The sequence below is a fragment of the Aptenodytes patagonicus genome, chromosome 6, assembly GCF_965638725.1.
Source record: "Aptenodytes patagonicus chromosome 6, bAptPat1.pri.cur, whole genome shotgun sequence".
In the NCBI taxonomy this organism is placed as follows: Eukaryota; Metazoa; Chordata; class Aves; order Sphenisciformes; family Spheniscidae; genus Aptenodytes; species Aptenodytes patagonicus.
Genome location: NC_134954.1, coordinates 9,232,108 through 9,245,003, shown reverse-complemented (window position 1 = coordinate 9,245,003; position 12,896 = coordinate 9,232,108). Strand labels below are relative to the sequence as shown.

The window sequence follows — 12,896 nt, the reverse complement described above, 5'->3', positions numbered from 1 at the left end:
TTAAGGCGGGCGGCGAGCGCTCACCTTGCCTCCTCCCCCCCCGCCCCGCCGACTAGGTACCGGCCCCGCGCCGAGCGGAGTCCTGATTGGGCGGCCGCCGGGCCCGGTCACGTGGTGGGGGGGGCGCGCTCCCCACAGCCTCCAGGCCGCCATTTTGGCTGGAAAGTTTGGAATTTCCGAGCAGTGCGAGCGGGAGGCGGCGGGCGGCGCGAGCGCCCCAGCCCTGTCCGCCCCGGCACCGGCCCGGCCCGCCCGCGCTGTACCGCGCCGTCCGGTCCGGCTTGTCCCATCCCATCCCGTCCCTCGCGGAGGCGCCGCGGCGGGCGCCGGCGGGAGCCCCGAGCGGAGCCGCTTGCTCGCCGGCCGGCCGGCGGGTGTGCGGGTGGGTCGGTCGGTCAGGCGGGGCGGCCGCCGCCCCCTCCCCGCGCCCGGCCGGCAGGGGGAGCCGCGCCGCCGCCCCCGCCGCGCCGCCCCGACTCGGGCTCAAAGTTTGTGAGGCGGAGCCCCGGCCGCCGGGGGAGCGCCGCGGCCCCGGAGCGCCATGCCCGTCAGGAAGCAAGGTGAGCGCCGCACGCCGAGTGGCCCCGGCAGCTGCCGGAGTCGCTGCCTGACAGCTGCTGCGGCGGGCGGCGGCGGGACGGGCGAGGAGGGGCGGCTGCCGGGAGCCGCCGGTCCGCGGGCTGCGGGCGGTGCGTAGCCCGTCGAGGGGCACGGTCCCGCCCGCGCTCTCCCAGCTGCGAACAAAGAAGCAGCTGCCGGGCTGGGCTGGGGCGGTCCCGAGCGCGGAGGCTTGTTGCGTCCCCGGCGTGTGCATCCCCGGTCCTCCTACCTGGTGCGCCGGGGTCACCGGTGCGTCTGGTCTCCGCTTGCAGATACCCAGCGAGCCCTGCGCCTCCTGGAGGAATACCGCTCCAAACTGAGCCAGGCGGAGGACCGGCAGCTGCGAAACTCCATAGAGCGCGTCATCAGCATCTTCCAAAGTAACCTTTTCCAGGCTTTGATAGGTAAAGGCTGACTTCTCTCACTTTGCGTTCAAGCCGGTCGGTTCTTGCTTATGCTGTGTTAAGAAAAGCTAATTTGCCCTTACGATAGAAGCCATGTGCTTTTTGTCATTGTGTTTTTGTTTTGCATAGTAACACACGTGCTGTTACAGATCAACAGTTCACTTGTTTCATATACTTACTTTATTTGAGGTTTTTGACTGGCCCAAACTGCTTCAAGCTGTGGTGCAGTTTTTTCTTCTGTGACATGTTATTGTAGATTACTTTATGTAGACTGTTTTTCCACATATCTTTATTCACCTGAACAATTTCTAAAGAGTAATTTTTTTTTTTTGTGAGTCCATATGTAGCAGGTTAATGAATGAGTTGAAATGGTTTTAACCTAAGGTATGATTCAGGCAAATCTTCCTGCTGAAGAATCTCTAAAAACATCACAAAGTATATATCTGAAGTGCAAAGTTAACTTAAAGTAAATGAGAAGAAATCTCTAATGCTTCAGGGAATACTACAGTGATCTTTTCTGCTTTGTTTGTTGCACATTAAAGTGTAGCGAAAACACTACTAATTCTTAGTTTAGAGTATTTGTAGTGCTTCACTTAAAATGTTCCCATAAATCTTGTTGAACTACTTACATGTAACTTTGAATTTTCTGCATGTCTGTCTGGAAAAAAAATTGAGCATAAATACAACCTGCAGAATCCTGACTTTATTTGGAAACTAATGCAGGGAAGCAGTGAGATGTGGTTTCTCCTTGATTGATTGTCACTATCTTTATGCCAACTAATGAATGAAAGGGTTTTGTTGGTTTACCTACAAGAGTAAAATTTCTAAAGTTCTGCATCCTTGTCTTTTAACAAAGTAACCTATGTCTGAATTGTACTAATAACAAACACTGTAGCTAAATTTGTTATTTGGCTTACTGCATGGTTAGTGTCACAGAGGTGTACATCTTACTTCATAGTACCGCAGCTTTTTTGAATCTATATTGTGGTGGAAACACAAGGACAGGCAAAGCATAAACAAGCATTGCTGCATGTGGAATGTTTTCTTCTGGAGTATTTACGTAGGTTTTCAGAAGATAGTAATCTTGTTCTGTTTTTTTTTTTTTTTAATCATGTAAGTTCATGAAAGGTAGTTGTGAAAATAGGTCAGTTACAGAAATCTTTTACTTACAGGAACTCTGCATTTCTCTGCAATACTCAGTTGATGCTAACCAACTCCATGATGAAAAGCTAGACGTAATCTTTGTGGGACATGTATGAACAGGATTCACTCATTTGTGGATCAGAATGTTGAAGTCTTATGTCAGACGCTTAATGTACTGCAGTTGCGTTTTTTATTTTCACCTGGTGAATTTCAGTGTTGACTACCATTTTTCTTGTTCTGGGTGTGTGTATGTGTGTGTTGAAGATCCATGCAGTACTCCGTTTTCTCCCCTTCATTGAATAAGACAGCGATCTATTAGCCTTTGATATTCTAACCTGCAAGACATAGTTTCTTCTCATATCTGCATACGGATCTTCACTGTTTTAATAACTCTACACCTAGTAATAGTAAACTTGAAACAGCAGGCAACCTCATGTCCGCTGGCTTCGTTCTGCAAGAGCAGAAAACAGGAATGTGTTGTTGCCTGGGTGGGCTGCATGGCCTGTTTTCTAGTCTTGTAAGAAGTTGTACATTGCAACCATATGATCCTAGTTTTTGTCAAGTTCAATTCATCTGTGCGTGCACAATAGGTGTCTTGTTTCTTGGGTGTGTTGCATTAACTTTGCATTTACTGGTTCACTGTATGATTATTTATTACAGAGTATATGCGTATGTTCCCAAACTATTTGTCTGAAAGGTGGTAACACAGAAGGCTAGTACTTTCCAAGCAATTTAAGCTGTCGACTTGAGTCTTTCTCCTTTCACCTGCTCCTTTTCATGGAAGTACGTCAGGGGAGTTCTTGTTCGTGGCAGGCTGCTCCTGGCTTTTGTTTTCCTGGAAACATCTTTTTATGGTGTGACGACTGCATGATGGGGTTAAAGAGTGGGGGGGACTCCCTGGAAAAGATGCTATCTGGAAGATGGCTGCAGTTACTGGGAAGACCTTGAGTCTGCTCCTGCCTGTCCTCTTTCCCTGAAGATTTGGGAGCAGGCTGGATGAAGTAGTCAGTTGTGCTGCAGGTTCACATTACTTTATAGCAGATTTTTAAGCGTGCCTTTTAGAGGAGTTGTGATGTGTCCCCAACTTAAATAGCCTTTGCTGTTCTGCCAGAAAGTTTCAAGCTCAACTACCAAGTTATTTCTCATATAGATACTTCTTCCAGAAAGCGTGCTACTTTTAGTTTCTGTTTGGTTTTTTTTTTAAATAATACTAAAAAAGAAAAAAAACTTCATCCATTTATTTTCTGCTTTTTCTGCCAAGTTACTGCACTATATCCAAGACCTGCCTGTCCATGATAGGTGAGAATATTTGTGAAGGCTGCAGTCAGGATCTGCTGTCAACTTCATGTATCTCTTTTAGTATAATTTTTAACTTGGCAATCAAATGCTGTTCTTTCAAGCAAAAAATAGACATTATGCACAGAAATGTATCTTTAGGTTTATAATGGGGGAAATTAAATATTGCTGAAAACTACACATTTTATCAATATTTCATATATTTAGATACACATGAAGGAATTAAAGGTTGGGTTTTTTTGGTGAATTTCCATTTGGATGCTGAAGAATAAATGGTATTATTTTCTCATTTGAGCCTTTTTTTATGTTGTCCTCTCCTTTTAATTCTATCAATAAAACTGTAGTTCAGCAATCTATAAACTTGACCTGGTTCTTAAATATTATGGCTTTAAATGATTTGAATTAGAGCGGTAACTAGTCAGTGTGAACAACCAGTGTTATGAAACTGGCATTATTGCAACAGTGTTGTATTTTAAGTGAAATAACTGTAAGAACTTAAAATTAGTAACAAAATTGGTAACCAAATGTGACCTCCTTAGAACAGTCTGTGAAAAGCCCATTTTTTAATTTTCTATTTCTTCTGTAATATGGTATTTCACATTGCTGTTGCTTCAACCAGCCAAGTATAGTGATGTCTAGTACTTTAAATGGATACCAATTGCCTGTAATTAAAATCAGCTTGAGAATAGTGTTGGTTTTAAGTAAATTTCTTACTGTACAGTCTCAGAATTGTGTGGTATCTTTTCTAGCTTGTGATTTCTTGGTTGTAGTTAAAATAGCTTGTTATTGATATCCTGAGAATTGGTAAGGTGTGTCACTTTATTAAGAGACCAAAGTAAGATATCCACATATGGAGGCATGGGATAGACTTAATTTCACTTTGTTAAAGAATTTTATATTTATCTTCAAATAGCGAGGTAATAATTCTGCAGATAAGTTCTGCTTCTAATTTAGGCACTTTTTTACCTTCTTGAGAAGGTGCAGGTTCTTATAGAGGTACAGATATGATGTATTTATCTTTTTGAAAATATAAGAGGAGGAACACTTGCATGCATAAGTCTTAACGCTTCTGAGGGAAAAACATGTGAAGCAGACTTCTGTTTATACACAGAATCTTTCTGTGTAATTAATACAATTTTAAAATGTCAACCATATTGAAATAGTTCTTCTAAAATTAAAAATATTACTAGTTGTAGCTAGAAATATGAAGTAGTTTACTACTTTAAAAATATTCCTTTTCCTGACAATAACTAACTCCATTTGCACAGGTGTCAGAAAAAGGGTATTTGAAAAGAGACTCTACATACCCTGGCAATGAGTTGGCTGTGCTGCCTTTCTTGTCTTCGTTCTTGCCTTGTCCGTCTTAAGTGGTTTTTTTTGTTTTTTATATGTTATTTTATAGCTACGTGTATAAAGACTTTTTGGTATAAAATGGCAAATTTGACTAGGGGAGGTTGATGTGTAAGCTGTCTAATTTATTTCACTTGGAGTCCTTTTGCATGAAGGTCTGCCTTGAGAATTGTGCTTACGCGTTGGCTATTCCTAACACTAAATATCCAGTGTGGGAAATTTTGAAGAAAAAAAATGTAGTGGTTTCAGTAATCCTTACTGAACCAAAGAACAGCTCCCCCCGCTAATCATTAAAGTTTTTTAACCATTGGTTGGATTCATGAGCTTTATGAATTGCACAGAATATATTAAAAATACTGTTAATATGTTATTACACACCAGAGAAAGAAGTCCTGTCTCTGAAATTTTTGTAAAATTGATGGTTGCATTAAGATAAACTCTTTGTTCAGATTTATCAGCAGTCTGACCGGGGCTGAAACTTCTGGGAGTACTCTGCGTGTTTCTCAGCTCTGTCCACACTGGCTTTCTGAACTGAATTAGGGAAACAACCCTAGATCTTAGACTGAATTAGGCTGGATTGGGTCAGCACTCCTCAAAGTTAGTACCCTTCGGAATGGATTGACCACATTTCTTCTAGATGGCATGCGGCCCTAGTTCTCTGAGCTGTGTGTGGCATCTCTGTAGATATTCTTGTGTTTTTAGCTCCCTCTCAATTATCCAGCATGGAAGTATTTTCTGTCCTTGCCTGCTAAATTAAAATCAAACACAGTTAAAGCAGAAGCTCTTCTTCATAACTGAAAGCAAAAGTACTTGCTCTCAGGGAAACTTCAGTATCAGCTTTTATTTCAGTGATATAGTTAGCTAATAGAGCATATGGCATGATGACACAGTTAACTTTTCAAATCAGCTCAGGCCCCAGAATTTTAGTTGTGGGTATGTGTCATTGTGTAAGACTGCTCTTCAGTTAACTTGAGGAAGGCTACTTTGTGAACTGCTTCCCATTTTCTAAATGTTACTGAAGCCCTAGTACCAGTTCTTCAGACTCAGCTGAATAATATTTATATTAAGAATCCAGAAATTCTTGGCAGTTAAGTTGAGGAGCTGGTTAGATAGTGAATATTGTTTTGTTTTCTCTTTTATTAGAGGAAAGTTCAGAGAGAATTGGATCTTCTGTTATATCGGATACTACTGAAATTGTTGTAGATGCTAAATAGGGTATTTTCACACTGAAATCTTACCCTTGCTGCATTTCTGTGACTTTTTCCTTAGATTGCAACTTCCATAATACAACATCTTTGCTCATATTTGAGGCCAAAACATCCATGGATATAATTCTTGCAACTTTGAGGTGTTTGTCTGCTTTTCAGACAAGTTACCTAAGGATATACTATGGTTATGCTTACTAAGGTCTCCTGAAACTTAGGCAAAAGTTGCTCAGAGAGATTTGACCTAGGGTTGTGTCTTCAAAGGTAGTTAAGTACTTGATTATTTTCATGTATTTTTCTTTATCCAGATGGAGGGAGGAGAAAACATTTTAGTTGGTGTCCAGATGATTAGAGTGTTAACTCAGTCATTGTTAGTATGCTTTCTGCCATGTAGTTTGTCATTGCTTCAGAATGTCCCAGTTTTTGGAAGAACTTCATGTCTTCCTCTTCAAGGAACCTAACAATGAGTGAAACAGTCTCATTGCTCCTCCTTTTTAAAGAACTACTTATTGTTTTGTATGTATGTAATGTAGTTCGGTAGCGTAGAAAGTTTTGGGTTAGTTGTGTGCTTGCTTTTTTAAGGGTTTTCCATGCTGTATTACACGTGTGTGTGTGACAGTGCAATGTACTGAATTTTTGGGATTAGGTGCTGCTTTTGGTAGCCTAAAATAGCAAGTAAAAGTAGTGTAAGTTGAGTAGCTACTGGTATGCAGATAAATAGTATTGTGGCAAAAGATTATCCTTGTGGTTATTCAGTGTTGAATAGCTGCACTGTAGAATTTATCAATTACAGTATTCTCTTCACAGGGTTACCATTAAAAGGTAAGACAAGAAAACTTTGTCAATAATCTGCTGTTTGTCTGGGGCTGAAAAGAAAGTAGAAGTTGGGAATAACTGGTATAGTTTCCAGGTTCTGGGAAAGTTTAACTTCTGTCCTGTTCTTGCTTCACTTTCTTTCCTTTGTTCTTTCACCTGTGTTCCCTAGTTCTGATGCCTGTCTCCTCCCATGCTGCTGTGTACCTGGCTTTGCTCCTAATCTCCCTCAACATTTGCTTGAGTGCTTGGGTACAGTGTAGAGGGTAGGGGGAAAGCACAAGAGAGGATATTTGGTCTTGATCTTAGGCCTGCTCCTGTGGTGATCCCAGCAGCAAGGGCAGAACATCTTGCTCGGCTCTGCAGCTAGAATGCCATGTGCCTCCTGTGCATCTGGTTGCCTGTGTTTTGAGGGGATGGTGCTTGTTTTGGTGCAGGTGGAGTGAACCTTCAAAGAAACTCAACTCTAGCAGGTGACTAGTAGTCTCCTTGCGCAGATGGCTTCCTGAATTATAACTAGGCCAAATTTGCAAGAATGTTAAGAGACCATAGAAGGTGTAGGGCTGATACTAGAATAACATCCTTAGCTTCATGTTCCTTCTCCAAATTAGGGGAGGCTCTAGAGCTCTTTGGTAAAGCTTTTATAGGAATCTTGTCATGTGCAAATATCTTGCCAGCCGTGTCCTCAAAAAAGCTGGGTTATTTTGGCTTGAAATTAAAAGGTCAGCCTAAGACAGAGGTGCAATAAGGAAAACTTGTGGACAAATTGCAAAAGCATTGCAAATTTGAGTCCTGTTTTCAGAAACTTGTGTTAGAACTTGGCTGCAGGAAAGGTACAAATGTTACTGCTGGTGGAGATGCTAGTATGGGGTGCCACCCATCCTTGTGTTGCCACCAGTGTCAGGTAATTACCTTGGAGTCTATGAGCTTACTGTTGGTAGAAGAAACCACTGCTTGTGCTGTCTCCTCTAAGCAGAACTATGCACCTGCATGAAAGCTCAACTTGGAGTGTTGAGTGAACTCATACCAAAAATAGTTTGATTTTTTTTTTTGAACGCATTTGTCTGGAGAGAAAACTACTCAGTCCTGTACTGACACTATTTAGGGGACATCCTACAAATAAGACTTAATAGTAACACTGCCTTTGTCCCTGACAGGTTTTTGTTACCACTAAAGACAGTAGTAAATACATCCTTTTAAGAAAATAAGTACATTGTTACATTGGCTGCTGATTTGCAACTGGGGTTGAGAGATGTGGAGAGGATGGATAACTGGGAGTTCATTTTTAGTTTGTTTTTTTTGTGTTTTTTTTTTTAGGCTTAGGTGGATGACTAGGTGCGCATGAGGTGGTATTAAATGGAAAAGAGTTTGGACAGCAGAAGATTGTTATGCCAATTTTTGGCTGTGTGATGACAACTTTAATTTTGTTAAATTTTTCCTACCTCAGTTCTGAACGTAGAGGAGAAGACCCTGTGGGTTTCTGAAGGAAAATTGGAAAGAGAAAATGTGAAGATGCGGTGAAGGAGTGATTAGTAAGCAAAGAGGAAAGTATGAATGAACAGTTTGGAAAGTGTAAGTGGACAGGCTGGCAAGGAGTTGAATATGTCTGACTGTAAAAAGCAGCTGGAGGAATAAAAGCAAACAGCTAGATCTGAGGTTAGATGAGGGCGGTTTCAGCTGAGCGCAAATTAAGGAGCATTTATGTTAGAAGTGGAAAATAGCATCTCCTGGAATTTGAATTAAGCAAAGAAGTGTGTGCAGAAGGGAGGTTTAAAGGGTGGGACAGAGTTACTGAAACAAGTAGAAGGGCTGAGGATGTGTAGTTGGATGCTGCAGCTTGTAGCAAAGGATCTTGTAGAACAGGACACATGTGGTGAGAAAGTTGCACTGCAACTTGCAACTTCCAATTTTGAGAAGTCTTGATTGTGTGCACAGCAGTACTTGGTGTAGGTTTTTAAAGAAGGAAAAAAGAAAAACCCAAAACAACCAGCCCTGAAGGGGGCTTTACATGGGTTGTGATGAGGCAGGTTTTCACTTTTCATAGTATGAATGCAAACATTTATTTTTGACCAGACGCACTCACCATGACACAACACAACCAATGAATACACAAAGAGAATACTTAGTTGACTCTGGTCATTGGCTTGGTAAATGGATATGAAGCTTTTCTTCGTGTTTATATTTTCTTGATGATCACTAATCATATACTTTTCAAGCCTTGGTTTACTTGTTAAATGGATATTCTTAGCTTGATATAGCAGGTAAAGTAAGCATGCAGGATTGAGACTTCCTTAGAATTAGTAGGAGTTGCTTTACAACTGAAGAATGAAAGTCTGTAGCATTGGCAGACTCTTTTGCCTGTTCTGACAGCAATCATGACTCTACTTACATTTTGCCTATACATTCATTATATAGGGCTGCTAAGAATTTGGCAGATGCCATACATCTCAAATTGCCCCGAACTGAAATAACATGTTGACCTTTGTTTTCCTTTCTAGTAGTTTTAAGACTTAAGTTTTCAGTGCTTCAGGTGCTTTGGCAGGAAGCCCGAAGAAAGAAAGATGTCTTTCCTACCCTGTCTGCCCCCCCCCCAGAATTAGGGAAGTACTTAATTTGTAATGGGATGACACCTCTTCCTGGATAATGTACAGGTAGTCAAATTCTTAAGACCTGTTTGTTTATGAAGTTACCCACATATGGAAAAAACAGGCATTTGCATGTGCCGTATTTGGATGAGGGATGCCTGAGAAGAGGCAGTCCAATGAGAGATGACAAAGGAATTGCTCACAAGGATGGATCTTCAAGTGAAATACTAAACTGAACTAAGTCAATTTCTGAAAGAATTCATAAGCTCCTTGGTTTCTTGCAAGCCTGAGGGAGCATGGTTGCACTGAAAGGTTCTCCTGAGCAAAGCTGGTATTGAAATGCTTTGTGCTGTAAAGTCTGTATGTTGATGCAAACATATCTAGTGGTTTTCTGACTTGCTAACTTTGACATTGGCTGAAATCGGTTTGTTCTGCTGTTGAACATCTATCGGAAAGGAATACCTCATCGATGTCAGTGCAGAATTAACTATATAGCTGGAGCACATAAATCCTGGTCATGCTGCAGTGCAGAGGGACCTCGACAGGCTGGAGAAATGGGCTGGCAGGAACCTCATGGAGTTCAACAAGGAAAAGTGCAAAGTCCAGCACTTGGGAAGGAACAATCCCGTGTACCAATATATGCTGGGGGCCACCCAGCTGGAAAGAAGTTATGCAGAAAAGGACCTGGGGGTCCTGGTGGACACCAAGTTGAACATGAGCAAGCAGCGTGCCCTTGCGGCAAAGGCGACGAATAGTATCCTGGGCTGCATTAGACAAAGTATTGCCCAGGTCGAGGGAAGTGACCCTTCCCCTTTGCTTTTTAGAATGCAGAATAGGAATTTAAAGTTTATAAAAAAATGAGCAAACAGAAAACAAACATGAACTTCCTAAATTAACTCTTGCCCATGCACAAAGCTGTTAAATACATAAAAACTGAAAATCTGCAAATGAGCATACAATTAATACCGCATATACAAATGTGGTTGTTAACTTCATGTGTATTGTGGTAGCAGTTTACAACTTTGTGTAGTGTATGGTGTAAGGGCAACAGTTCACTGTTTTACACGCAGTGTCCAGTGCAGTCTGTTGTAGTAAATGTGTCAATGTTTTAGTCCATGAAATGTTAAGCTAACGTGGAATTTCCAGGCATTTAAGAAAAACCACCTATAACCCACAAATGGTCAAGATGCTTAAAGCGTAAAAATGCAAAGCCTAAAAACAGTAGGTTACAGTGATCATCAAAGGACTGCTTTTAATTTAAAAAAAAAAAATACTTCTAATAAGTAGTAAATGCCAATGAAATTTTAGTGACTCCCTCTATACCATAACATTAAAGGTCCAATATCAGAAACCTAAAGAACAAGATCATGTAAAAAATTACAGTGAGTTGCTTAATACTTGTTAGAAAGCCAAAACATGTTAAAATATGGGCAGGGAAGAATGGGGAATGGGACACTGAGTGGTACAGGGAACCCATGGAGTTGTACGGTATTGATGGTTTCTTCCTCCTCACTGTTGTGTTTTCTTGAGGTTTTTTTTGTTTGCTAACATACTCTGTGCTTCGTTCTTTCTTCATTACTTTGCAGTTCCATGTTACATTTGAACTTCTTGTATATACGATGTGTTTTACATATGCTGGATGCTTGTTCTTTGTTCCGTTATTCCCCCAAACTGTTTTTGCCCAGTTCTCAAGGTTGGTGTCCTCTGACCAGTAATTAGCAGTTGGTGAGTTGTTTATAGCCTTGAGGCCTCTGATACCATCCTGTGCCTTTATTTTCAAGGCCTCTGCTGTCATTCTATGCTTGTGCTCCTCTATGCTGCTTTTTATTCTGGGGTCGTAGGTAATTCAGCCCCTACAGAATAACTACTTGTTACTGAGATCTATTAGTTACAGAAATACGCACACACTCTCTCTTATTTGTATATACAATCTGTGTGTGTGCGTGTACTTATGTATAGCTTTCACTTGGCTTCAGACAATTGTGTGATGTAACACCTATTGGTTTTACATATATTTATATATAATATATATGCAATATATGTAACACTTATATGCAAATGTATATATTTAAATATTATTTATGTATAAGCTGTGTGTATTTGATATATAAGTATTTATAAAAACAGGTGTCACATCACACAATTGTCTGAAGCGAAGTAAAAGATATACAAATTAGATAGGTCACCTGGTCTTTAGATAATTGCCGTTAGAGTTGGACAAGCTAAAACAAAGCCCCAGGCAGGCCAAGACAAGTGCAGAGGCCTGGTTATTAGCTTAACATGAGGCCCGTGGCCTGTTACAAGCAATGTCAACACCTTGTTTATGGGGTTACACCGTTCTCTTAAGAAGATGCAACCATAGGTGTCCCATCTTTGACTTGCAAAGTTTCAGTTAACAAAAGATTCATGCATAAGTGAATGCAGAGAGTAATTCTGCTCAGCTTTATTTTACTAGCTGACTTCACTAAAATTACATGTCCTTTTCTGTAGGAAAGGTGTATGTGGAGAGTTTGGCTTGACAATGAGATTTTTAGAATGTGCACTGATCTTAAGTTATCCTGATTGCAAGTGTACTCTCTGAATATATAGCAAAAAGTATCAGACACTCCGCATACCAGTAGAAATGGCAAGCAGAGGCCTTATGTCTGATTTCTAAGGAGCAGGGAAGAAATCTATCTGAAGGAATGGTGTCATGTTGCTGGTTGGAATCCTTGTCCTCGGAGGCAGATCCTCTAGACAGAATTGATGTAAGTTCTTGAAGTGCCATCAAATATACTTAATTTAGGAGATGTAAGAATTTGTTTGCTTCTGCTGTTCTGTTAATTACTGGGTTGTGGTTTTAAGTGAACCTGGAACTCCCTTGTGAAGTCGATTTGGGTTTCAATTTATATTCAGTAGATAACTCTTTCCTGTTTGCTTTAAGAGTGAACAGTTTTAGTTTCTAGTGTATCACATTACTGGTGAATGAGCCTGTTCAAAGAACGAAACTGAGTGGAGAATATGAGAAGGGGGGAAAAATAGTATATCGGCAAACTGCTTGTATTTGGTCAACTTCTACTGTAATGAATACTGAAAAAAATACTGTGTCTCTCACCGCTGCTCAGCTTTTCACATTACTAATAAGTTAAGAAAAATTGTTTTCTTTTTCATGTTTTAAGAGTCTTCCTTTTCAGAACTGGTGGTCTGTCACTTGCTTTGTATAGACTTTTATTCTTGTTGCCATCAAACATATTGCTGATTTGGCTACTTAATGTGGTTTTACTTGTAAGCTGATGTAATTCCAGGATGATTTTCTGCGTTGCCTACCATTCATCAGTTTTTGTCACTTTGGCTTTCCTGAAACTTTGTGCTCCTACTTTTTAAGTGTCAGTCAGCTGTTCTTTTAATGTTCCCCCTCTAGTTAGAAATGTTCCCCATCTGCATTTTCTTTTACTATTGTGTGATACCTGATTTGAGTTATTTTTCTGTAACTTAGTTTGAGATATAATCTGTCTTGGAAT

General features: G+C 40.8%; 1 protein-coding gene across 14 annotated transcripts in view; it reads left to right on the top strand.

The window, feature by feature from the left end:
* The first annotated feature begins 469 nt into the window (after positions 1-469).
* DLG1 (discs large MAGUK scaffold protein 1) overlaps positions 470-12,896 on the top strand; it is a 173,380-nt gene continuing 160,953 nt past the window's right edge. For 8 of the 14 annotated variants that reach the window (XM_076341033.1, XM_076341031.1, XM_076341029.1 and 5 more), the window contains exons 1-2: positions 471-560; positions 873-1,004. In XM_076341033.1, the coding sequence (XP_076197148.1) occupies positions 542-560; positions 873-1,004 (151 nt within the window). In that variant the 5' untranslated portion in view covers positions 471-541. Of the gene's footprint in view, positions 561-872; positions 1,005-12,896 lie in introns of all 14 variants that reach the window. The other 6 variants (XM_076341040.1, XM_076341046.1, XM_076341035.1 and 3 more) reach the window with 2 other exon arrangements.